This window comes from Talaromyces rugulosus, chromosome II, assembly GCF_013368755.1.
Source record: "Talaromyces rugulosus chromosome II, complete sequence".
Classification (NCBI taxonomy): Eukaryota; Fungi; Ascomycota; class Eurotiomycetes; order Eurotiales; family Trichocomaceae; genus Talaromyces; species Talaromyces rugulosus.
Window position 1 is genome coordinate 5,206,801 of NC_049562.1, and position 26,111 is coordinate 5,232,911.

At 49.5% G+C, this 26,111-nt stretch overlaps 9 protein-coding genes across 9 annotated transcripts; 6 read left to right on the forward strand and 3 right to left on the reverse strand.

Annotated features, from left to right (window-relative positions):
• Positions 1-125: 125 nt before the first annotated feature.
• On the reverse strand, positions 126-4,053 carry TRUGW13939_04266 (uncharacterized protein; the record flags this gene model as incomplete). The annotated part of the gene is made up of 5 exons (XM_035487443.1): positions 126-1,599; positions 1,660-1,841; positions 1,905-2,171; positions 2,524-2,555; positions 3,042-4,053. The coding sequence occupies 5 exons, from the start codon at positions 4,051-4,053 to the stop codon at positions 126-128; spliced, it is 2,967 nt and encodes a 988-aa protein (XP_035343336.1).
• A 355-nt stretch (positions 4,054-4,408) lies between these two features.
• TRUGW13939_04267 (uncharacterized protein) lies at positions 4,409-5,144 on the forward strand (the record flags this gene model as incomplete). The annotated part of the gene is made up of 2 exons (XM_035487444.1): positions 4,409-4,967; positions 5,026-5,144. 2 exons carry the CDS (start codon positions 4,409-4,411, stop codon positions 5,142-5,144), a joined length of 678 nt encoding a protein of 225 aa, XP_035343337.1.
• A 2,787-nt stretch (positions 5,145-7,931) lies between these two features.
• TRUGW13939_04268 (uncharacterized protein) lies at positions 7,932-9,833 on the forward strand (the record flags this gene model as incomplete). Its single annotated transcript, XM_035487445.1, has 2 exons — positions 7,932-9,343; positions 9,410-9,833. The coding sequence occupies 2 exons, from the start codon at positions 7,932-7,934 to the stop codon at positions 9,831-9,833; spliced, it is 1,836 nt and encodes a 611-aa protein (XP_035343338.1).
• A 704-nt stretch (positions 9,834-10,537) lies between these two features.
• Positions 10,538-12,380, forward strand: TRUGW13939_04269 (uncharacterized protein; the record flags this gene model as incomplete). Its single annotated transcript, XM_035487446.1, has 4 exons — positions 10,538-10,825; positions 10,877-11,654; positions 11,708-11,892; positions 11,949-12,380. The coding sequence occupies 4 exons, from the start codon at positions 10,538-10,540 to the stop codon at positions 12,378-12,380; spliced, it is 1,683 nt and encodes a 560-aa protein (XP_035343339.1).
• Positions 12,381-12,577: 197 nt separating this feature from the next.
• On the reverse strand, positions 12,578-14,164 carry TRUGW13939_04270 (uncharacterized protein; the record flags this gene model as incomplete). The annotated part of the gene is made up of 3 exons (XM_035487447.1): positions 12,578-13,828; positions 13,883-13,986; positions 14,053-14,164. The coding sequence occupies 3 exons, from the start codon at positions 14,162-14,164 to the stop codon at positions 12,578-12,580; spliced, it is 1,467 nt and encodes a 488-aa protein (XP_035343340.1).
• Positions 14,165-14,593: 429 nt separating this feature from the next.
• On the reverse strand, positions 14,594-15,950 carry TRUGW13939_04271 (uncharacterized protein; the record flags this gene model as incomplete). Its single annotated transcript, XM_035487448.1, has 3 exons — positions 14,594-14,920; positions 14,985-15,127; positions 15,185-15,950. 3 exons carry the CDS (start codon positions 15,948-15,950, stop codon positions 14,594-14,596), a joined length of 1,236 nt encoding a protein of 411 aa, XP_035343341.1.
• An 851-nt stretch (positions 15,951-16,801) lies between these two features.
• TRUGW13939_04272 (uncharacterized protein) lies at positions 16,802-21,393 on the forward strand (the record flags this gene model as incomplete). Its single annotated transcript, XM_035487449.1, has 6 exons — positions 16,802-16,980; positions 17,044-17,146; positions 17,202-18,529; positions 18,585-19,153; positions 19,215-19,306; positions 19,564-21,393. 6 exons carry the CDS (start codon positions 16,802-16,804, stop codon positions 21,391-21,393), a joined length of 4,101 nt encoding a protein of 1,366 aa, XP_035343342.1.
• Positions 21,394-22,088: 695 nt separating this feature from the next.
• On the forward strand, positions 22,089-23,319 carry TRUGW13939_04273 (uncharacterized protein; the record flags this gene model as incomplete). Its single annotated transcript, XM_035487450.1, has 2 exons — positions 22,089-22,313; positions 22,375-23,319. 2 exons carry the CDS (start codon positions 22,089-22,091, stop codon positions 23,317-23,319), a joined length of 1,170 nt encoding a protein of 389 aa, XP_035343343.1.
• A 524-nt stretch (positions 23,320-23,843) lies between these two features.
• TRUGW13939_04274 (uncharacterized protein) lies at positions 23,844-25,849 on the forward strand (the record flags this gene model as incomplete). Its single annotated transcript, XM_035487451.1, has 3 exons — positions 23,844-23,853; positions 23,911-24,036; positions 24,096-25,849. 3 exons carry the CDS (start codon positions 23,844-23,846, stop codon positions 25,847-25,849), a joined length of 1,890 nt encoding a protein of 629 aa, XP_035343344.1.
• Between the last annotated feature and the right edge of the window lie 262 nt (positions 25,850-26,111).

Genomic DNA, 26,111 nt, shown 5'->3' on the forward strand with positions numbered 1-26,111 from the left:
CACTCTGTGATGTTTTTTTAACGTATGTATTCCTACAACTTATTACGCATTGAATCTGGTAAAATTCCAATTAAAGTTATAAACGTACAATGTTGTATACTACAAATTAATAAATATGTTCGAAGCTAAGAGTTCGCCAGTATCCGGAGAATACCCCTAACCCTCCCAGCAATCGTCGGCTCATAGCCCGTCTGAACCACTCCCTTGCACATCTCTCCAGCTCCACTGCCGTTTTTCCTCGCCCCTTCTCCTTTGTAGATCGGATAATCCATGGCAGGTGGAATCGCGGTGCCAATAATCCTGGGGAAACGATCAACGCAGACTGACTTGAGATTGCTCACGCCTCTCAGCCCTTCTTCGCCCGCAAATCGGCCGTATCCGGATCCCTTGACGCCGCCAAATGGCAGCTGCACGGCATAATACGCGCCAAAGTCGTTGACGGCAACCATGCCTGCTTTGATACCGCTAACACAGGCCTCCACGTCGGCGGCGTTGAAGCCAAAGACGCTGGCGCCGAGTGCGTAGGGAGTAGAATTAGCAACGGAAATCGCGTCGGCCACGGATGTTGCGCGCATGATGGTCATGATCGGGGCAAACAGTTCGGCTTGTGCGATGCGCATCGATGGCGTGACGTCGACGAGAAGCGTGGGTGTGAAGAAGTGACCGTTAGGGTATTTCGGGTGGTGGTACTGTTTTCCACCGTGGAGGAGACGAGCTCCTTGTTCCACTGCCTCGGCGACAAGCGACTCGAGACGAGCAAAGCCAGCAGGCGAGATCATAGCCCCGATATCCGGTGTAAATGGTTTGTAGTTGGGATCTTCAGGGCGTGTTTTGGAGTCGAGAAGGACGGAGCCCTGGACTAAGCGTTGGACACGCGGAGTGACGATGTCGATGAGCTTGTCGTACACGCCTGGAAGGGCAATCACACGTTCCGCTCCCACGCAGTTTTGGCCCGCGGATTGATAGACGCCGCGCATGAGAATTGATGCGACAGAGGACAGGTTTTTGACAGTGGTCGCGTCGTCTAGGATCACAAAAGGGTCCTTTCCGCCAAGTTCCACCGTGACCGGGGTGAGCGACCTTGCTGCTGACTCGCAGACCTTGTGAGCTACTGGTCGTGAACCGATAAACGTCAGTTGCGAAATGTCAGGGTGAGAGGTCAGCACATCGGCAACCTGAGGCAGACAGATGACAAGCTGGACCAGGTCAGGCGAATGGCCGCAGCTCGTCAGGGCGCGTCGAATAATGTCGATAAAGAACGTCGAGCTCCACGCAGTCTGTTCAGAAGGCTTCACCACAATGGCATTACCTGCGAACAGTGCGCTGATGACGGGCGAGATCAAGTTGTGGAAGGGGTAATTCCAGGAAACGCACGCCGAGACCACACCGAGCGGTTCGTAGCGGACCACATTCTTTTTGTACATCATGAGGAAGTTTGTTGGTCTCCTTTCAGTTGCAAGCGCCTTTTCGCCGTGGTCGATGGTCCACTTGAGCTTTTCAGTCGTCACCAAAATCTCCCCCAAGGTTGCATCGATTCTTGTTTTTCCGGAATCCAAACAGCAAGCAGTGACGATGTCGTCCTGGTTGTCAAGAACATATCTATGTAAAGGAAAAATAATTAGTTGAATGCTGTTGAATACATATAGAGTGATCACTCACTTGAGAAGCGTCTTGAGAAGTCTCCTCCGCTGCGCATACGTCGTTTGCGCCCACTCGGCTTGCGCGCGCTTTGCAGTTTGAATATCCCGATCGACCGACTCAGACGTTGCAAGAGGAATCCCAGAAGCCAGGATCCTTCCATCCGCGGGGCAATAGCTCACTATTCGATCCGATTTCCATTTCTAGCCATTCCAGTTAGCCCACGTAAACAACTCTCTTCCTAAGACTCTTGTTGATCAACGTACGCCCTGCACCTGGTTGTCGACTATCTTCTTCTCCTCGCCCTGCAGGTCTTCCCACTTCTTACCCTGCCAGTCTGTTCGTAGCGGCGGGGGCAGCGGGACGTTGAATTTGACTGGGGACTCTCTCGAACTGAGCAGATACAGATATCCGAAATAAAGCGCGAGCACAGATGCAAGCCCGGCAATCGAGCCATACTTGAGTGTTTCGCAGTCAATGTCGATGTTATCCAGTAAAGACTGGACCGAAGCCGGCAGATGCTCCAGTAATTGCTCCATCGTCCAGGGCAATCAATCACGACGTGCACCCCTTTTCAACTTGTCGATGCTGGAATTCTTTTTTCTGCCGTCGCAAGCTTCTTCTGGGGGAAGCCGCGAAAGCGGTGAGCAATGCTTGTAGATCTGTCTTGGCCGATCACAGTTGAATGTCTATGAATCAGTGATTCTTTACATTGTATTTTGAAACTGGTTGAAGTTGACAATAGTTGGTGAAATAAATGTAGTGAGAGTTTTCCTGAAATGAAAATTGAAATATTTGAAGCAATTTTACAGGAACTGCTGAAATTGTTGATACCGATCTTATCGAATAATATATATCCATCTATCTATCTAAACCCAAACCTACCGGTTCACTAAATTTTAAAATTATTGAGATCACTATTTGAAACTTTCTTTAAACATTAATACTTTAAATTATATAAATTAGCTTGGAATCTTAGTTAGCGATAGATGACATTAATTGATCTGTATATCTAGAAAAGGGAAAATGTCAACCTGCAACATTTGAATTCTAAATGGGTGGAGATACAATTGACATAACATGTAAGTAAAAGTTTGATGAAAAATTAGATGTGCCCAGCTCCGAGCTTCCATGAGACTAGCCGCTAGCATCAATTACTTCGCCCTTCCTCTTCCCAGTCCTTATCACGAGGTGGTCAATGACACAACCCTCCTCCCAGCCCTCGCTCTTTTCCCCCGTGATTGCACGACAGCGCGGACAGCTTTTCCCATGACGGATCAGCAGTTGGTGAAGGGCATATTTTAACGGATCGGGAATCCGAACTTCAAGATGGCTGAACGCCGTGACTTCAGTGACTCGCTTCCCATGAGTCCCATCCCTAGGCAGCCAGCCTAGCCACTTACAAATACGAAAAATGTGCGTGTCGACTGCGAAACAGGGGCGCTGAAGACAGAACAGTACCACACAGGCAGCTGTTTTGGGTCCGATGCCAGGGTACTTGATCAATTCAAGCATCGCTTGTTCCTTGTCCAGGGCGTGAATCCAGTCGAGCGAAAGCACATTTTCGTCAGTCAGTGCTATCTCAACATCCTTTTGGGCCTTTGATTCATGATCTGCACCGATAGGGCCTGATTGCTCGCCGCTTTCCTCCGATTTGAGGTGTGCTGCTTTGCGTTGTTGGTTCTCTTCATATACCATGTCGAGAATCTCTTTTATATATTTGCTCTTCGTGGTTGCTAGACCACCGCTTTTCATTGCTTGAAAAACGTCATCGACCGGGGCTTCACGGACAGCATTCCAGTCGACACTACCCTTGCCGATGCCGCTATCAAGAATCCCAAATCTCTGAACAAGACCTTGAAAAGAAAGCGCTGCGTTGGCACCGGTAGTTGCTCCACTTAAAATAGTTCGGATGAGAGCATCCAAAACAGACGGGACTTCACCACAGCCCGTAACCGTGAGCGACGGCTGTGGAATACTACTCGGAGCTTTGATTTCACCATGTACCGTTGACAAGAGGCGATTGACCTCTTCACACTCGGCGGGCGTAGGATGCTGAAAGTCTGGATAGGGAGTGAGTCCCGGCGTGAGGCCATACTGCGCAGCGGTTTTTTGGCTCTTAGTTATTGCGGATGCGACATTATCTCGGGTTGTCTCCCCCGGGCTTTCTAGTTTGATGCGCTTGTTCTGGTTTTCTTCGCTCCTGGTCTTTTCCAAGGTATCGGTAGAAGCAGTGACGACAGCGTGTTTTCCGAGGTTGTGAGGCAATCCGTTGATGTCAATCTCATGAATTGCTTTCCTCTTAGAACCCGATTGGTGATTGGATATATTAGCGGTATTTTTCTTGATGGAGGGGTTTGCGTTATCGTCCTCGTTGGCCGCAGCTTTAGAAGCCATTGATCGGGTAACTCGCATTTTTCCGGATTAATTTGATTAAAAATAATTAGATGGCGAAAAGGAAACGATATAAAAATTGACAGTATAGTCCAGTAGATTTCCGAGGTTGTCATCCAAAGTTTCATCGGTACTCGGTGTCTAATTTTTCTACTCACTTTCCGTTCATATCTTCCATAAATGGTAATATGGGTATCCGTTTATGTCACGTGACTAAGCACTCAACGACGCATCCCCACTCTCTATCTCTGAGTGTTTCTCTTCCTCTCCTCTCCTCTTCACCCTCTTTCTTCATCTCTTCAAGACTCCATATTTCCATCGATTTTCATCACAAAACACTCGTTTTTCATCTACAGAGCGGCTAGGAGGACAAAGTATGGCCATCCAGTTCTATATCAAAGCCAAATATAACACCAGACTAACGATTTTTGGGAATTCTAGGTTGGGCGATCGCGTAGCAGATAAACCGACTAGACAATCTGCTCCAAAGACCAAATCGGGGTTGCAGAAAGTGTTACGACTGACAAGTGACGAATCATGGAAACAGTGGCTGCAAAGCAGGCTGGTGAAACCATGGTGGACAGAGCTCTGGAATGACTGTTTAAAGACAAGAGAAAAGGGAATTAGAAGTGTGGGACTCGCTGAAGTACAAGAACGGATGCTGAGCGGTGAAGCAAATGGGATCATGAAATACTCGACAACTCAACCCGACAAAGAGGAGTGGGACCTCGCCGACCATATCGCAAGATTCATATGGAACACGGGAAGCCTGAATGAGAAATCCAACGAGGGAGTGTTCTATAATCGCCGTTTCAGCGAGGATTATCAGGCAAGCATCATGTGGTCATTGAAGAGTGTGCTCATACAAATGCACAGCCCATCATACATCAACAAACCAACTGGTGGGACTGCGATATTGGGGACAAAAAGAGACGGTAAGTAAACCAAACATGAGTTATAATAGTCTTGGGTGAAACACTGATGTTCGAAAAGAGTCTCCAAAAGAGGCCACCACAACAGGGAAGAAGACAAAGGCACACCTCACAACAGTCTCACAATCGAGGTTGGAAGACCCTGGAAAAGGCTTTTCCAGGGCCTTCAATGGTTTCTAAATATTCATTTCCACTTTTTCCTCCACGATGGAATGTGTCACAAAACTTTTTTTGAAAGGAGTTAATTGGTTCTTCAATTTCGATGCAGAATTTAGGATGATGGCACGACAGTGACTATGGATTTTATTTTTTCTAGTCATGATAGCGGCCGTATGGCATACATTAGTTAATACAGCTAATAATAGTCTATCCTTTGCATTTTAAGCTGACAATTGCCAACAAAGAAAATATTTATATTGGTTTCTAATAGTAGTTGACTCATTAGTAGCTATAATCCATTTAATTACGTATATGGGATGACATCTAATAATTATTTGATTAACTCAAAACATACTAAATGGATATCATATCTATTGTTTAGAATAAAATAATTGAGGTATTAACCGGAATTAATCATTGTCAACAGCGCTTGAGTACTAGTATAATCTATATTCGGTGGGTCACATAACTATATATTATATAACCCCCGCGGGCCACTACTTAGTTATTGCATCAACACTTGGTTCAGGAGAAGCCAGGCTTGTATACGAGAAGAATTGAAAGTAGAAGAGCGTTTCAAGCTCGGTTTGGAGGGTGAAGTATCAAAACAAGATTCAAATATCTATTTAAACAACCATTACCAGCTACAAGCTCGCTCAGACTATGTTACCTCCATTCAAAGTCTCAAGAAACAGCTAGTATACAGATGCTTTTACCTTGGCATCCACTAATTGCGCCTGTACGAAAGTAGACAATGTAGGCAGAGATGGCGACAAGCGGCAGGAGTTCAACGGCTCAGACGGTCTTTCCTTCCTAGGAACAAACAACCAACTTCTTTTAAACGATGAGTAGCTGTCGAGCTCTTCGTTCTTCGTGTCCACAATTCTCTTGTACGTGAAAGCAGAATTTAGCTGCTTCTTTTCCAAACAACGTCACCTATTTTTCTCAACGTCACATATCGTTCTTGTATGTTGCTGCCTGAACTGGGATCCATGGTACTAACTAATCTCGTTTACGTCAGCAAATATGGCCACCGTCATTTCCTCCTCCTCCTCCGCCGTCGGAATGAGAGCGAAAATTGAGCTCAACCTGAGTAAAAAAATGATGGCATCGGAACAGCCAGACGTTCCATTTTAATTAATCAATTATTATCAATAAAATTATATTGTAATAGTTTTAAAACAAAATTATCTTATCATTTACAATTGTCTTATCTGATAGGTCTATTTGAAAATACAAGAATCTAGAGAATGATGATGGAATGTCGTCTGGATCGGGAAGGAGGCGATATCATACCACGTGATACGGTTATTACTTTTACTATTTTATTTGCTTCGAGTATATGTACATCTCTAAGAGCCCATTCGTCCACGTGTATATCGGGAAGTCCCCTCCAACTCCCTGGCCTTGCCAGACAACTGATGGGAACGAAACCACTCGAGATAGTCCAGACGCTTCAGACTACATTGGACAAACGAACGTATGAAACAAACAAGACTTGTCCATCATTGGGTATTGGAAAAAAACGTCTCGAGCGGTTTCTGTTTAGTGAAAGCGATCGATCGATCGATTTGAGGATTGATTTGGTTACCTGTCATCACCGCTGATTAGCACGTTGAATCATAAAAGGTGAATGTAAAAGTAAGTCAAATGACAGTATATAGTCAGTGAGTAATTTTCTCCGCAATGTAGTTCGGAAGTCTAACATCTAAAAAAAATTTACAAAATCATCATGAAAAAGAAACACAGCGCAGTTTCGCCAAAAGCTTACCTTGGGTGTCATGGAAAGAGAATCTGTGGTATGGAATTAGTACAAGCATTGATTGGCGTAGTTGACAAGTTACATGGCAATGAACAGCCCATGAAGTCGTGTCAACATTGAAGATTGGATGGAAATCATCTGAAAGATTAGAGGAAATAATAATCGCAAGAAGTGAAACTGAGGGATGAAAATAACGGCCGTCGGCACGGATCAATGTTGTTCCGCTAGCGTTTATACAGGTGCTGCATCGGCCAATCAGAGACACTTTACGGCCATAAACAAACAGAAAACTTCATCCTTTCAGATACATGGGCTGTGCTTCTATCTCTTGCAAAGTGAAGGATTTACGTTGTGTGGAAGGTTATTTGACGTGAAGACTGCCCCGCCCCTATTTCCATTGTTGCAGTTGGGAACTTATTGTTTGCTTCATCTTGTTTGCTAGATGAAGCAAACACCCTGCACAAAGAAATCACAAGGCAAAATGATTGTGAAAAGTGAACCAACCTCTCTCTTAGGTGGCTGGGAGCATGCTACAAAGCTTCTTCAGCATCTCTATTCTTCCTCTGCAGTTCTCATCCACCCAACAAGAGACTCATCCAACTCTCTGCTTTATCTGCCCTGAGCATCTTGACACCTTTTCTTTCTCTCAGAGAGACTTCTTTTTGTTTATTAGAAACTTCTTTAATTTACCCACGAGAAACCTTTATCTCAACCCTTCATCTTTCCTCTCATGTATCCTTCTCATGCTTACAAATTTCTTTAATTTACCAACGAGAAACCTTTATCTCAACTTTTCATCTTTCCTCTCATGCATCCTTCTCATGCTGACTCAAAGTCCTCACCCCAATATCTGCCGCTCTCCAATATCACCTTCCAGTGACGTTCACCTCAACTCTCCCTCTTTCATCTTCCCTTCTCTTTGAAACTACTTCATGACATGTACCCATTTCATCTTTCACTCTGAAAATCACCAAAAAGCTTCTGCTGGCAAAAACCGATCTCAATAACAAAAAGTTTCCGGCGATCTATCTTTGACCTACTTCAACATGGTTTCCAAAGAGGGGACGTCGAACTACCACCATCATCTCCATTACCATAGCCAAGCATCCGTCGTCAACATCCTACAACAAAACATAATCCTCGGAGACAGCGTCCCTCGCCAAGCTACAAACACTGTTGATTTAACCACCGACTCCGACTCCGAATCGGAATCCGATGATTCACATACAGAAGCTGGGTCAGTCTACGGAGAAGTCTCTGAAGCCCCCGAAGACCCTGAAGCCTACGGGAATAATCATGACGTCGACCTTGACCAAGATGACTACATGGACGACGATGACTTTGAAAAGTTACTGGAGAGCTGGAGCACAGAGCAGTCTGTTAGGGTCAGCACGCCGATTCCGCAGCCCGCAGCCCTCCAGTTGTCTGAATACAACGGCTTGACTCCGGGAATGAGTGTGGAATTGCTCGAAAATGACTTTATTCGAATCAAGGAGATTCTGGTTTACGATAATGGAGAGGTCACACTCCGCGGTCCATATTTTCAGAAGCTGGACGATCTGCCCACCGTCTTCCCTAAACGCGAGGGAGAGCTTTGCTGGCTGACAAGGGAGGAGGCAGATGGAAGCGTTAGCCTTGAGAAAGAGATCCCTGTGAGCGAGGTTCAAGACGTCCCAAGCATTTACATGACCAATGTTCCTTGGACGGAGAAGATCGGCCTGTCTTACAATTCATACGTGTGTCGCTTTATGTGGCAGGCTACGCAAGATAAGACAGAATGGATCATACGTTACCTGACCGCAGAGGAATCCGATTACGCATATAGAGTCTCATCGAGCGAAATTCGCCGGCAATGGAGAGGCCCGACTACTGCATACGGAAGCGAGCGGAGACCAACGAGAAGACTTCACCCATCCGAAATACAAGAAATGAGCAATTCGCCCCGGCTGCAACGACAATACACATTTGGAGACGCTTTCTGCGGTGCCGGCGGTGTTTCTGTCGGAGCCTGGAAAGCCGGGCTTCGCGTGAAGTATGGGATAGACCGCGACCAGAGAGCGGGCGAGACTTATAGCAGCAACTTCCCTCATAGCTCCTTTTATTTCGCCGACTTCAATAGCTGGATTGCACTGAAGGATGATGAGTTCCGGGTTGATATTAGCCATAGCTCTCCGCCGTGTCAGACATTCAGCCCAGCCCACACGCGATCAAATAACCAGCAACGAGACGAGGAGAACTCTTCGCTCATATTCACAGCATGTGATATGCTCAAGAAAGTCAAATCGCGGATACATACAATGGAAGAGACGTTTGGACTGGCGACGCGACATAAAGACACCTTTTATGCCGTTCTCCACGGGATTTTGGAATGTGGTTATTCTGTCCATAGTAAGGTTGTGGCATGCGAGAAGTATGGAATTCCCCAGATCCGAAAGCGTCTTGTTGTCATTGCTGCAGGGTAAGTTTGCACTTTTTTATCACACATCAAGACTATTGGTAGTATGGTCAGTCTAACACCTAGTAGACCCGGGGAGACGCTCCCACAGTTTCCAGCACCAACGCACGGCCCTGGCTTGCGGCCATATGTTACGATAAAGGAAGCTATTCGGAACATCCCTCGTAATGCTCCTGACCACAGTCTGTTCGGAACGGCATTTAAAAATGGACTCACTAGAGCGCCATACGACGAAAACACGCTGGCCAAGACAATCACCTGCGGCGGCGGCGACAAGAATTATCATCCTAGTGGATTGAGAAACTTCACCGTCCGAGAGTTGGCTCGTTTGCAAACATTTCCTGACGGATATCCGTTCTCGTCCGCGTATGCCAAAAAACAGATCGGTAATGCGGTGCCTCCGCGGCTGGCTGAATTCATGTATCGAGCGGCCATCCAGTCACTGCAAGACACCGACGAAAGGGAATCGCTGCTGCCGGTTGTCGTCGACTAAGACTTGTGGCATTTCCCAATGGAGGAAAGTCAGCGATTTCGTTCTGGACAGCGACCTCGCCGCGAATAGCGATATCGCTGAACGACTCTGGCTAGCCATTGGATTGGCGCACGCCGGATTACGGAGGTTCAAAATAGTACATAGTAGCACTGCAATTGCTTGGCCTTGAGCTCAACAATCCGTTCCAAGTTGTTCCGAAATTCGGACAATCAAATGCACGGAGAATGAGAGCTTTTGTTTGTTGAGGCGGGTTACAGATTGGTTTTGATATGGTATCGCGGCGGTATTGTTGTATTAAGCACAGGAACATAAATAGGCAACGAACACACTCAATTGAGCGAGAAACATTGAATGCGGCGGAGAATTTGGCAATATTGCACATTTACTTTTAGTATTTATAGAAAACCGAAAAAAATCCACGTCTCCTTGCCCAATTCCCGGCATCTTGTGTAGCTCCCCGAGCATAGCTCTCCAGCTCCGCGGTGTGTCACGGTAAGTTTCGGCTGCCCGCGGCAGACCTCGGCCGGGCCAAACTGTCGTCAAACTGACCTCTTTCCTTCTCTCCCTGGAAGTAAATCTACGCTCCACCGCCTCGTGAGTGTGCTTTTTCTGTCTTTTCAAAAACACCCCTGTGCCCCGTGAAACAAGCGAACGGTCTCTCCATTCGCCTCAATTGACCCTCCCCTTATCGCACTTGAGCTGTCATGTCGGCGGGCTCTGCTGCACTACGACGGTTCGGCGGCCATCGGGCTCCCCGCACTGCACTCGTTTCTTCCTCCCGCATCCAACAAACCCCGCGCTCTCCTCTGCTTGCGACTAGCAATTCCTCGCTGCGTCCTGCTTCTCGCACTCCAGCTCATCTTCGCCAGCTCTCCAGATTCTCAACAATGTCGCCTCTGCAGGCTGCTCCCGTGGTGGAGCGCGAGTACGATCCCGAGATCAAGGACATGGCCGATTTCATCCACAACTACAAGATTGAGTCGGACCTTGCTGTGAGTGTCTCTTTATTAGACTAGAGATTGGTGTACTAATTATACGTCAAGTTTGACACCGCTCGTCTTGTCTTCCTCGACACCCTCGGCTGTGGGTTGGAGGCTCTTAGATTCAAAGAGTGCACAAAACTGCTCGGCCCTGTCGTCGAGGGCACCGTGGTCCCCAACGGAACCAAGGTCCCCGGTACCCCGTACCAGCTGGACCCTGTGAATGGCGCTTTCAACATTGGTGCCATTATTCGATGGCTCGACTACAACGACTGCTGGCTTGCGGCCGAATGGGGCCACCCCTCGGACAACCTGGGTGGTATTCTGGCGGTGGCAGACTGGATCTCCCGCACCAACCGTGCTGGTGGAAACCTCGGCGAGGGCAAGGTCCTGAAAATCCGTGATGTCCTCGAGGCCATGATCAAGGCCCACGAAATCCAGGGTGTTTTGGCTCTGGAAAACTCGTTCAACAAGGTCGGCCTGGACCACGTTGTGCTTGTCAAGGTTGCCACTGCTGCTGTGACTTCTAAGCTTTTGGGTCTGGACGAGAAGAAGACCGCCGATGCCATCACTCAGGCCTGGGTTGACGGCCAGAGCTTGCGCACATACCGTCACTCCCCCAACACCATGTCAAGAAAATCGTGGGCTGCCGGTGATGCCTGCCAGCGCGCCGTCAACCTTGTCTTGAAGGTTCTCAAGGGCGAGGGCGGTGTCCCGACTGTCTTGAACGCTCCTGGCTGGGGTTTCTACGACAACCTCTTCAAGGGCAACAAATTTAAATTCCAGCGGCCGTACGGCAGCTACGTCATGGAGAACGTTCTCTTCAAGGTTTCATATCCTGGTAAGCAAACCCACCGGCTTTTGCGTCATTAAATCTCACTAACCTTATTCTAGCCGAGTTCCACTCCCAGACTGCCATTGAGTGCGCTCAAATCGTCAACAAGAAGCTTGCTGAGATGGGCAAATCCGCCAAGGACATCAAGGAGATTACCAACCGCACCCACGAAGCTTGCATTCGCATCATCGACAAGCAGTTCAAGGCCATGGACAACTTTGCTGACCGTGACCACTGCGTTCAGGTACAATCCCGAAACCTCACCTTTTCAGAGACATAATTGCTGACACTTTTATTTAGTACATGGTTGCTACCATGCTTGTCTTCAACCGCTTGACCGCCCAAGACTACGCCGATGGCGGCGAAGCTGCTACATCCGAACTCCTGGAGACTCTGCGCCAGCGCATCAAGTGCGTCGAAGACCCTCAGTTCACCACAGACTACCACGACCCAAGCAAGCGCACCATCCCCAACGCTCTGACCGTGACTCTGAACGACGGCACTGTTCTCGACGAAGTCGTCGTCGAGGCTCCTCTGGGCCACAAGTTCCGTCGCGAGGAAGCCAAGCCTGAGATCCTGGCCAAGTACAAGCGCCACATCGAGGGCCACTTTGACGCTGCTCGCGTCAAGCACCTGCTCGACCTGGGCTGGAACCAGAAGGAACTCGAGAATACCGATGTCGACAAGTACGTCGACTTGTACGTGACCGACAAGATTGTTGCTCCATACTAGTCTTATTTGTATTTTTTTACCAAAAAAAAAAAGAGATAAAATAAATAAATGTATGATTGATTGTTATTATTGATTATTAATAATTCGTCATGGTGTGTCGTCAGAATTATAACATGTTAGCATGAATACTAGTGATTTCCAAGCCTCTTATATGTCAAAAGCTAGTTATGTTCATATCTGTCCAATGCTTCAATGTTTTATGCACTGGCGCTGCTATTCCCCAAAACCGGCTCCTCCTTGCCTGGTTCCACGAATTCATCTGTAGCCTGGCCGCCAGGAGGCGCATTGGAATTGGCGTTGGACACCCAGTAGCCCTTATTCCCGCCCTCAGGATAGCTGGTATCGGTCCACGACTCCCAAATCTTGGCACCACGTTGCAGACTGGTGACATTCTCCCAGATGACGCAAAACACGACAAGCGCCATGACAATCGACAGGGTTTCGGTCAAGTTGAGTTTGTGTGCTAGCGGCAGCAGCACGAGAATGAGTCCTACAATGGGACGCATCATCAGACGCAGCGGCTTGGGCAGCATCAGTATACAGCCGGTATCCTTTGAGGCGTGTAACAGGGCGATCGCATAGAGACAGAACATGCCAACCCCCAGACTGGCGCAGAGGAGCCAGCGCTGGCCATCGCTGAAACTTTCTTCTCCTTCGCCACCGCCGCCCTCTGCCGAGGCTTCCCCGGACGTGGTGACTTTGGCGCTCGCGGCGGCAACGTGCCCTCCAGCTAGCAAACTGGCGATGAGTGGGAGGTGGAGCGGCGCCCAGGCAATGGCTGTGGGGATACTGTGTCTCAGCGGGTGTGTGGATTCCACAGAGCAGTCGTTGTGGAGATACATCCAGTTCAGACAAAAAGCGATGATCAGCGTCCATACAGCGCGGAGTAGGGAGAGATTGAACCCGGTTGCCGCGGGGGAGCCGACGACGATGGTATATAGGAACTCGCCGAGCGCAATGATATAAAATGCCGCGAATCGGTCGATTTCGTGCGAGATATCGACTGCTGTGGTGTAGCGGGCGCCGAGCATTCGTTTGGCGGTGGGCGAGTAGCAGAAGAGCCATGCAACCTCTTCAAAGATTATGGCGACAGCGGCGACGGCAATCTTTTTGCGAAGGGAGAGGCTCTCGACGAACAGAGGAATGTAGAGACACAGGCCGACGACGGAGGTGCAGAACCACAGACGCTGTTGTGCACGGTGATGGTAACTGCTAAAAGAGTAGAAAAGATGCGCAAGAGTGGCAGACATGCGCGCCACGATATATGCGCCCACCGCTGAGCGCATTGCCGAGATGTCTTCGTCGACCAGAGGCGCATTGTTGCCGTAGACGACCAGGGTGGCCATAACCCAGAGAATGAGAATGCGCTGGAGGAGGTCATCGTTGTAGAAGCTGTTCATCAGTTCGCGGAGATCGCTCCAGACGTGCCATGATGGGGACAGAATCAACTGCAAGAGGGAGCGTTAGCATTGCCCTCTTTTTTTGCTGACACAAACGCATACAATGTATTTGACAAGCTTCACCCCGGTGACATCTTCAGCCAGGGTTTCAGCAAAATTGGCCAGAATAGCGACATAGAGAAGATCGAGGAAAAGCTCGAAACGGCCTGTTTGTTGCAACGAAATGTTCAGTATTCATTCGTCTTGTGGCTGGTCTGTTCGAAAAAGCTTACTGGCCTGGCGCTCTTCCTCACTGCGCTTGCAGAGCTTCCCATTATCGAACCATTGGAGCGCAAGGGGCTGGCGTATGAGATAGCGCGTGTTGAACTTGGACTTTTCCTCCATCTTGGACGAGCACGACGAGCGCGACGAAGCGAGCGGTTGCGACGATTTGGCGATTTGATGATTTTGGGATGCGTAGATTCAGCTAGATTGGGCCGTCCAGCCTTAAATAACTAATACGCGAACCACTCACGCCGATCAACCCCACCGTAAAACTCCGTATAAAGACCGAGTGCTTGGCGACATTATTATTATTGGCCATCACGATCAATATTCAATAATAATTGGTGCTTTTTGAAGCTTTTTCCGAAGCGAAATGCGATGACGCCGAGACTCATTTTTGGGGAAGGAGCTTGGGGCGTGCTTGCCGCTTGCAGTTTAGCTGCGCCTGCTGCAGTCGAGATCTCTCGTCTCATCTCATCTTCCATTCTCACAACTACAGCGATATGAAAGACAGACACTTCTATTGACATTAACAAATTAACACTTTTATCATAGCTTCGGACTCCCCATCTTCAAGTCCTCCGCCCATTTCTTGATCGCGCCCACCAGCTGGTCTATCTCGTGCCTGGTGTTGCCCGCGTGCAAACAAACGCGCACTCGCTCCTTTCCCAGAGGAACTGTTGGCGCCATTATCGCCCGTACTATGAGACCGCGCTGCTGGCAATACCGAGCCAGTTCTCGTGGGTATTTTGTGCGGATGGAGAATATCGGCGACCGGTCATGATGGTCGATGCGAACAATGGATCGATCGATGCCATCGATAGCATCGCAGCATGCCCGCAGATATGAGATGTTGGATTGCAGGTTCTGTTGAAACTATGGCACCTTCACGTCAGCAACACACGAAAACCAAGCTTGCGGGTTTGGGCTGGGCTCGTACTGGCTGCGTCTTGCCTTGCTGCATCAGCTCATAGGCAACGCGGATCGCGACTAGCGTTGGACTCGCCATGGCGGTGGTGTATATCAGAGTGCGTGCATAGTTGATCAGATACTCTCGCGTCAGTGTCGTGCACAAAACAATGGCTACTCGAACATGGGGCGCGTCAGTATCGAACCATGGATATGTGGCATATTACATACCGCCCTGACTGGCTAATGCTTTCCCAAAGGTATGTGTTCGCAGAAAGACGTCTTTCTGAACACCCAGATCCTGGACAACACCAGCCCCATTGGGTCCGAATACCCCGGTCGCGTGGGCTTCGTCGACGATTAGATATGCATTTCCGTGGGCAAAGAGCTTGTGCATCGTCTGGATGATTTCCTTCAAAGGAGCCACGTCTCCGTCCATGCTGTAGAGTGACTCGACGGCAATGAATACATTACGGTTACCCTCGGAGATTGATGGATCTTCCTTGACTAGACGTTGGAGAACTCTGTTCAGGTCATTGATCGAGTTGTGTTTGAATTGCAGTTTCGTTTTGGCACGAGAAAGGCGCATACCCTCGCGCACGCTTGCATGGATCAGCTCGTCGTGTACAATGGCATCCCCTGGTTGCGGGATACATGAGAAAACCCCGACATTGGCATCGAAGCCCGAATTGAATAGCAACCCGTCCGGGGCGTCGTGAAACGAGGCGATGAATTGTTCCAGTTCTTCTGTGAACGAAGAATTGCCATCCAGCAAGCGAGAACCACCACTTCCCAGACCGACGGCTTTGCGCGACGAAAAACAGGCGTCTAGTTTTCGCAGGTATCTTGACTTCAATAGCGACGAAGTTGAAAGAGACAAAAAATCATTCGACGAAAAGTCAGCAGCACCAGGCGACAGAATGGTCAGTCTTCGACGTGCCAATTTTGCTTCTCTCTGGTCTAGTGCTTGCTGGAAGGACTCTAGCAAAGCGACCATTGTAACTCGACTCTTCTCCGCGAACTAATTGAGAGGTTCCATGGCGTGGAGACTGGAAACAGGCTATTATTATTATGGTTCTTATTATGGTTGATGATCCCCTAGCTATCTGTCACAGAGCTTCCAATCGGGGTAGCCTATTGCCTAGACCGAGCAGGGGTTGCGTCCCCAACGGTTCCACCTGAGCGCCGGAGCTTGAATTTACGACTTTGCTTTTGTCAGTCACTTGCTTTTTCTGGGGATGAAAGGCAATGGGCACACGTAAGAGCAATGCACGCCGATCCCCATTTGATTGCCGCCAGCAAGGATCCCGATGTCGAAGCAAGAGGGGCTTAGGCCGCCCAGCAGATAATGGCTGCTGGCTATCCTCGGCCTCGGCTGTAGCCCACAAGAGGAGGAACAGTTGGAACACTTGCGAGATGCGAAAGCCCACTCTCATCAACATTCTCTTTGGGCTCTGCGGTCAAGACCGGAGCGCGTTCGGCCGTCGGGATCTCGGTCTTTATTTAATGGCATTACTCAACGGTGCCAGTGACGTGATGTAACCCGTCGCCTCTAAGGAATAATAGCAATAGTAATAATAGCGATATTAAGCATGAGTATTAAACAAGTTAGTCTTTGATTATAGTAATGATAAGAAAAAAAAAAAACCAATCATAAAAAACAGGGACAAGAGCTGTATTACCGTAATTAATCGCGGCCAATCAGCACCGCCCATCCCCCACTCTCAACACTACTCCTTAGGACTTGCCCTCAACAGCTCCGCTTGAAGCAATCACCAATTCCTTCATGTCAGCGCTGTGTGTTGCACGTTGCGATACTTTCGGAGAGAAGCTGGACAGTATTTTACCATGGCTCCCATTGGGGCTGCCCTATGGCGTTCACTGCGCGCTCGCCAGGTGTACGGCGCCAACACCAACGTCGGCAAGACAGTCGTGTCGACGCTGCTCTGCAAGGCTCTGGCGGAGAGAGGCCAGGTAGGATTCCTGAAGCCTGTTTCCACAGGAGAATTGGATGAAGCAGACGATAGGTAAGGCGAATTTCCTACCGAGCAAGTTTTATTACTTTAGACCGGTTCTGATGTTGCGTCTAGACATGTGCTACGTTTCGCGGCGGGCAGCAAGAATATATTGACCAAATGCCTGTATCAATTCGACGAGCCTGTCAGCCCACACATTGCTGCCAAGTCCAAGGCTGTAAGTAGCTACTTCCCAAGTAGAGTCAATCACCAGACTGACCAATATTCGCCAGATTCCCGCGGACGCGGACATTCTTTCTTCAATCCACAGCACGCTCTCCGCCTGGTCTTCAAACGGGGTGAAAAATGCCCTTGTCGAGACAGCTGGAGGCGTGCACTCGCCCGGCCCCAATGCAAACAGCCAGGTCGACCTCTATCGCCCGCTGAGGCTGCCTGTCGTCCTGGTCGCAGACTCGCGACTAGGCGGAATCTCATCTTCGATTTCGGCATATGAATCGCTTCTTCTGCGAGGATATGATGTTCAATCGGTTTTGCTGTTTGAAGATGAGTATTATCAGAATCATGAATATCTTCAATCTTATTTTGCCAAAAAGGCTGTCCCGTTATTGGCACTTCCGAAGCCGCCGTCACGGCCAGAAGGTAAAACGGCAGCGGACATTCAGGCTCGGGATCACGAGGCCATGAGTAACTACTACCAGAAGGCCAGCGCGCAGTCCGATATTGGGTCACTGCTAGACGAAATGGAGCAAAAATCTCGAGATCATATCGGGGCCCTGGAATCTATGGCTACACGAGCACATGGTGCTATCTGGTACCCATTCACTCAACACCAGGGGATGGAGCCCAAGGATATAACCGTTATAGAGTCTGCATACGGCGATTTCTTTCAGACTCTTGACACAAATAGTGCAACATCGGTACTAAAGCCGACATTTGACGGGTCCGCTTCGTGGTGGACTCAGGGACTGGGCCACGGTAACCCGGAGCTTGCTCTCACAGCAGCACATGCTGCTGGGAAGTACGGTCATGTCATGTTTGCAGGAGCTGTTCACGAGCCAGCGCTAAACCTCGCCGAGCTTCTCATAGACAGCCTCGGAAATAAACGGCTGAGCAAGGTGTTTTATACGGATAATGGAAGTACTGGAATGGAGGTTGCGGTCAAGATGGCTCTCAGGGCTGCTTGTGTCCGGCATGGCTGGCAGTTGTCCCAGAATGAAGTGAAAATTCTAGGACTCAAGGGAAGTTATCATGGAGATACGATTGGTGTGATGGACTGCTCGGAACCGTCCACGTTTAACCAAAAAGTTGAGTGGTATCGAGGGAGAGGACACTGGTTTGATTTCCCCACAGTGGGAATGAGAAACGGCTCTTGGCAGGTTACTGTGCCCGAAGAACTGAGAGAGGAGCTGGGTGACGGCGAGATTTTCGAGTCCTTGGACGATATCTTCGATTTGGAAAGCAGAGCCCAGTCACCAGCGGGACAAAGATATAGTTATTATATCAAGGAGACCTTGGAAGACTTGGTTTATAACCGAGGGGTTAAATTTGGCGCGTTGATTATGGAGCCTGTGTTATTGGGCGCTGGAGGGATGCTTTTTGCGTAAGTTTATCTCTGACTGATAAACCATGGCAAGATATTAACCAACTATCAACAGAGACCCCTTATTCCAATACAGCCTGGCCAGCGTTGTCCGCTCGAACCCGCGTCTCTTTGGCTCTGGCCCGCCGCCCAAAGACAGCACCGGCTGGTCTGGACTACCCATTGTCTTTGATGAAGTGTTCACCGGGCTGTACCGTCTCGGCCGGCGCACAGCTGCTTCTTTCCTGGGCGTCGATGCCGATATTTCCGTGCATGCTAAACTGCTCACCGGTGGCCTCATCCCGCTGGCCGTGACTCTGGCCAGCAATGATATATTCGACTCCTTTTCCAGCCCCGAAAAGAGCGACGCTCTTCTACATGGCCACAGCTACACCGCGCATGCGGTGGGCTGCCAAGTCGCCGTGACGTCGGTCAAGGAGATGATCGATATGGAGCAACGAGGGCACTGGGCTGGGTTCAGAGCTGCTTGGGAACCGGCATCTGGCGGGGAGCAACAAAAGAATATATGGAGTTATTGGTCCGCCGGCCTTTTGAACGACCTGAGTCGGGCAGAGTCCGTCGAGAGCGTGTTTGCTATCGGAAGCGTATTTAGCGTCACGCTGCGTGATCAAGCTGGACAGGGAGGTAAGTTTGTGGAAGATTCTCTGAAGACCCCCCTGTAGGGTTTGATATTAATAAGTCGCAGGATATACGTCTACAGCAGCAAAAGGACTGCAACAGAGCCTCGCGCTGGGCGAGGTTGATAGCGACCGGCCTGCTTTCAACGTGCACTCTCGAGTACTTGGGAATGTGCTCTATTTAATGGCAAGTATGACGTCAAAGCCACAAGAAATTAGAAGAGTCGAGGCTTTGTTGAGAGATGCTTTGCTATGAGGAAACTCAAAATGCTCGGATACCACGGCCGGCCATGAACATAAATGAATGAATGTATATACGAACTAACATAAAAGTTGAAATAAAAACTGAATCAATCTTGCTACATTTGAAGTTCCATGTAGTTGTCATGACAATGACTCTTACTCCGGCGTGGGCAGACTGAGGGTAAGACTGTTTCAGTACCGCCAACACCGCCAGTGGAGGATTCTTTGTTGTTGATAACCGCCTATGTTACCACCCCTTTAAAAAAAGTCTCAACGCTCTCGAAACATCACATCCCACATGGCTACATAAATAGCAACCCATCCTCACTACGCCAATACATTCTCAGTTTCATCATGAAAATAAAGCCTTACGAAGACCGTGTCGATGACGTCGACAAACCCACTGATACTAGCAGCAATGGCCTCGAAGTTGCCCGCGACATCGAGCGCCAGGATGCCATGATCAATGACTTGATTCAGCTGACTCGTCTGCAGAACACCGAGATTAACAATCTTCGACAAGAGGTGCGACGCATTTCTGCTTCTGCCACAGCTGCAGCTGAGAAGGAAGATGGATTGCGTGCCGAAATGGAAGAATTGAAGCGGGAGGTGTCTGCTCTCGGGGCTGAACAGCAAGAAGCAAAGCATCATCAGAAACAAGGGGAGAATAGTGGCGAGGTTTCACCCAGACTGACCAGAAAGGCTCACGTTGCAATTCGTGATTCTCAGACGGTCAAGGACAGGATTATCGCTGCTGTCAAGGAGGACGTCACAGCACAGACGCTCGAGCTCGAGCATAAACAGGGCACAGACATGCTCGCCGCTAAGAGTCAAATCCACGGACTGGAAATGATTATGAGCTCGGTGCTGTCTGGAATTGGGTGTTTGTATGAAGCCCTTGTACCGCCGTCAGAAACTCGCGACCAGGTGACTTCTATCAAACACTACTACCTCGACCTTGAACAGAAAAAGGTCGACGTGATAGAGAAACTTGACCAAGATTCTGATCTACCTTCAATCTCAAAGCAGCAGATTTTGCTGCAGCATCAATTCTCTGCGCTGTCCAAGGCTTTGAATCAGCGGAAACAGCAAAGTCGTGATTTGGAAACGAATCAAGGAAATACCGACATGCAGAAGCAGATCCTCAAACTGTCCAAGACTGTCGAGAGTCAGTTTCAAGTAATCAGCAATCACAACCTGTCTATTGGTTCGCAAAGCGAAGAAATTGGCAAGATCCAAAACTGCCTGTCCAGTCTCCAATCCGTGCTTGAATTGCTTGAAAAGGTGAAACCCGAGTGCGACAGAATGAGACTGCGAGTGCTAGACCTCGAGGATAAAGTTTCACGTCCTCATTCTTCGGCTTGGAGCAGCAGCGGCAGAAGTACTCTATATATGCCATACGAAGACAGCGTGGAAAAAACCACGGAATTGTCCACAAGAATCGAATCGCAAGAACAAGCCCTTCATGAACTAGGCCAACGGGTTCTTGTCGTCGAAACCATGGGGAAAAAACACAAGAACTCGCTGTTCTCCGATGGCAGGGACTTGACCATTCTTCAAAAGCGATTGAGCTACGCTGAAAAGCTAATTGGAGGCACTTACTCAGCCCATTACTTTAGCATACGAGGCCGATCGTTCTACCAAGACGCGACATCGCTACGGTTTATCCCCACGGACAGGATTGCTCGTGATAGGTTCTCCAAGTTTTACGGAAATCGAGCCGAGGTTGCGCCCTTTGTCGACATTGCGCCGCCAGTGGTGATGCTGGCATTTTATGCGATTGCTCGTGTTCGTTGCAACTATGAGATATGGGAGGACAAGCTAGATTTGAAGCAGGAAATCCGGCGTGTGGCAGAGGATATCATAGACAGCTGGGTGAAGGCGCTTCCCCTCCGCGAGGGAGACAAGCACATGCCCTGCCATGATCGGGCTTTGCTTGAGGATGGGAACCACTTGAAACTGCTGTGTCGACGCGCCAATATGGACATTGATGGAGACCAATGATGTGAACCGGATTAGCTAGTTTGACTAGGATGAGTAGTAGTTTTAGTAGGCTTTATTATCCTGTGAGTGAAATGCATGACGGCTACCTCCTCCCTAAGATTCCCGAGTACCCTGCAAGAAGCCTCCAAAAGAAACACAACTGTAATAAGATCGTCTGGCTATCTCAACATTGGCAGAGACCCACCAATAGCCCTCTGTAACCGGGCGACAGTTAGGGCACGCCCAGAAGCGTGATTGGGCTTTTTCTCTCGGAGACCCTCTTTATTTCCCGGTCAACATAAACATCAAGCCCAGCAGCGACTTCGGACGCGACTCGGTGGAGCTTTTGTTTTTTTCTTGCGTGAGTTAATTTAATCGTCTGAGAGGATCATGTCGGGTGGCTTGGCTGTTAACTTATTAATACGATGATGCCGGGCCCAATGACGGGCGCCGCAATAGAAACGCTCAGGAAGATCCTGGTTGGGGTCAACGCTTACTGCCCCCCCTCATCGGAATAACAATACTACTAATAGTAATCCATAATCAGGGCAATAATACAAGTGGTAATCTTAGCGGTAATTCCCCCATCAATCATAGATTACTTTATTATTGTGAAATAGCCCCTCTTCAATTTTCTGGTTATTCGTTAGTTCCCGGTGACAACTCAGGCTTACTTCAGTTCTCGGAGGGGAATTGTTGAACAACACCACAAAACCATGTCGCGCTCTGTAATTCGCATCGTCTGCAGACGCTCATACGGGACTGTCCAGGGAGCGTCGACTTCATCAGCGACCGGCGCCCCGGTTTCTCCCTGGACATCTCCCAAAATCCCAGCCGCTCTGAAAGATGCCACGGCCGCCCAGACGCCGCGAACGACGTGGAGTCGGGAGGAGATTCAGCAGATTTACGAGGCTCCCTTGAGCCAGCTGACACATTCTGCTGTAAGCCATATCGCTAACCTAACAGTTGCATTGTGTTGCTTTTTTACTAACAACCACACAGGCAATCGTCCACCGGCGGTTTCACGACCCGGCCGCGATTCAAATGTGCACCCTGATGAACATCAAAACCGGCGGATGCAGCGAGGACTGTTCATACTGTGCGCAATCATCGCGCTACAACACAGGTCTCAAAGCTACAAAGCTGTCGGCTGTCGACGACGTACTGCAGGCAGCTCGAATGGCCAAGAAGAACGGCAGCACGAGGTTCTGCATGGGCGCGGCATGGCGGGACATGCGTGGACGCAAGTCGGGCCTGAGAAACATCAAAGAAATGGTCACGGGTGTGCGGGAGATGGGAATGGAAGTCTGCGTGACGCTGGGCATGATCAACGCGGAACAAGCCAAGGAGCTGAAAGACGCTGGACTGACCGCATACAACCACAACCTGGACACGTCGCGCGAGTACTACCCGAGTATCATCACGTCTCGCTCCTATGACGAGCGACTGCAGACGCTGAGCAACGTGCGTGATGCTGGGATCAACGTTTGCTCCGGTGGTATTCTGGGGTTGGGAGAGGCTGATTCAGACCGTGTTGGTCTTTTGTACACAATGTCTACGCTGCCCTCTCACCCAGAGTCATTCCCCGTCAACGCTCTCGTGCCGATCAAGGGTACACCTCTCGGCGATAGGAAAATGATCTCATTTGACAAGCTCCTACGCACCGTCGCGACGGCACGCATTGTGCTACCGGCAACGATTGTCCGTCTCGCAGCCGGCCGTATCAGTCTGTCAGAGGAGCAGCAAGTGACGTGTTTCATGGCCGGTGCCAACGCGGTGTTTACCGGCGAGAAGATGCTGACGACAGATTGCAATGGCTGGGACCAGGACCATGAAATGTTCCAACGATGGGGGTTTTATCCGATGAAGAGTTTTGAAGGGAAGAAAGCAGACGAGGCAGTCGTCTTGCCAGAGGCGACCAGCGAGGGCGCGGTTGCGAGAGGGTAAACTAATGACGGCTGAACCGAATATTTATAGACGAAGAAGTGTGTTATAATCCAAGATGATTCATGATTATTCCAACAATTAAACAATGATGTCAAGAAAGACCGCGACTTCCTCATTTGGGAAGCCCCGTAATCCAGCTAATAAGAGGCTGTTATATATACCCCACATCAAGTCTGTGGGACACCCCCACACTATCCGTGCCGGCCGGGCCAATCACTGTGCTCTAATGTGTGGATATCAATATACACTGTTTTAATTGGCCAACTTGTTTGAGCCGAGGATGTTCAACACCATTGAGCATTGCGATTGGCCGGCGATGCAGCACTGCATCGTAGTTCGCTCCTTCGGCCTCACTTTATTCTAACAACCGTCGGCTAAGCCATGGAGGTCTATATTTGGCCCTGGGATCCTGTGCGGGGAAATCCCACGGCGGATCTGACGGGGGATTTACATCTGGCCAACAGCCACCTTGCATCTTCACTGACTACTACTTCTACGGTATTGTATAGTTGGCATAGTTCATCATGGATCCTGGTATGTTCCTGTCCAGACCGAGAGAAGACGACAACATAACCTGATGACTTTGCATAGTAAGCATCGCCGCAGCTGTTGCGGGTACGACGGCACTAGCCTACGCCAATGCGAAATGGCGCCTAAAGGATGATATCCTAGGCCTATATCGTGTCAAAAAGGGCGAACGGGCGGCTCTCCAAGCTGGTAGACTCTCCCAGCGCTTGTTTCTTTAAACTGTGTGTTCAATTGCTAACCTCGACTAGCCAGTGATGGGCGTCTTAGCAGTTTCCTATTATTCGAAGAAACCGCCAACAAATACCCGGACATGGTGGCTATTTGGTCCCGCGAGCGGTCGTACACGTATCGAGAAGTATTCGCAAAGGCGTCACAGTTGGGACACTATTTCCTCTCGCTTGGAGTCAGACCAGGGCAGCTAGTGGCCATGTACATGACCAACAGCCCGGAGTTTCTGTTTGTGTGGCTGGGTCTTTTGAGCATTGGGTGTGCCCCAGCGACACTCAACTATAACTTGAACGGCGAAGCGCTTATCCACTGTCTGAAAGTACCCCAGGCCAAGTTCATAGTCTTGGACGATGATGTTGGATGCCGCCAGCGGATCGACGAGAATCGATCGACCATTGAAGACGAACTGGGTCTAAAGATCTTGCCACTAGGCGAGACCATGAAAGCCATCCAAACATTCCCCGAAACCGCCCCAGATGTGCAGTACCGCATGAACGTACCTGAAAACTTCCCTGTTTCCCTGATATACACTTCCGGTACAACCGGGTTACCAAAGGGCTGCGCCTTCACGACACACCGCTTCTATTTCGGCGTGTTCGCCCGCGTGGCCTTTGGTGCATCGACCACCCCGGGACCAGATGGAGACAGATGGTACAACTGCATGCCTTTGTACCACGGCACCGGCGCCATCATAACCATGACGATGCTGGTCAGCGGTGTCTCCGTGGCCATAGGCAAGAGATTCAGCGCGAGGAACTTCTGGACCGACGTCCGCGATTCTGAAGCTACCTGGTTCATCTATGTTGGCGAAACAGTGCGCTATCTGCTCAACAACCCGCCCTCAAACAGTGACAAGGACCACAAGGTGATTGGCATGTACGGCAATGGGTTGCGTCCGGATGTGTGGGAGCGCTTCCGCGACCGATTTGGCATCAAGACGGTGTCCGAGTTCTTCAATAGCACCGAGGGCATGTTCGCCCTCATCAACACGAACCACGGGCCTTACTCTGCCGGTGCAGTCGGTAATCACGGTCTTCTCCTGCGTCTCGCCTTTCGCAATCATTACATCCCCGTCGCCATCGACCACGACACGGGCGATATCTGGCGTGACCCCAAGACCGGATTCGCCAAGCGCCAGGCGTACGAAGATGGAGGCGAAATCCTGGTTGCCGTACCAGCCAAAGAGGCCTTTCAGGGATACTGGCGCAACGGTAAAGCCACAGACAAGAAATTCGCGCAAGACGTGTTCAAAAAGGGCGACATTTACTACCGGTCCGGCGACGCGTTGCGCCGTCTGCCCGACGGCCGCTGGTACTTTATGGACCGGTTGGGCGACACGTTCCGGTGGAAGAGTGAGAATGTCGCGACAGCCGAAGTCGCCGAAGCCCTGGGTAGATATCCCGGTGTTGCCGAGGCCAACGTGTACGGCGTGCTAGTACCCAACCACGAAGGGCGCGCTGGATGTGCGGCGATTCAGGTTGCTGATGAGAAGACTTTTGACTGGGCGGACTTTGCGCGGTACGCCCAGGACAAACTCCCTCGTTATGCGGTACCTGTGTTTCTGAGGCTGGTCAGGGCTTCATCGCATATTCATAACAATAAGCAGAACAAAGTGCCGCTGAGAGCCGAGGGCGTCGATCCAGCCCTGAAAGGGACCAAGGAGCCCGAGGGTAAAGAGGATAGAATGTTGTGGCTGGCGCCGGGGACAGATAAGTATGAGGATTTTGGCGCCAAAGAGTGGGAAATCCTTGTCTCCAAGCAGGCTCATCTGTAAGAGGTTGTTATATTGTCAATATAAGATTTCTATGCACATGTACAAAGAAATGACCATATCCATCCTGTCCAGATACCGAGTCTGAATATGTAAATTTTATAGAAGCATATTTTTATGCTGAATTCCTAAGTGCTGTGTTGCGCCACATGGATACAAAATCTATACTCGTTGGAAATATACTATCTAAATCACAAAACAGCCGCAAAAATGTAGAGAAGAACAAAATAAAGAAAGCCATCAGAACTTTTGCATCAAGGCTTCT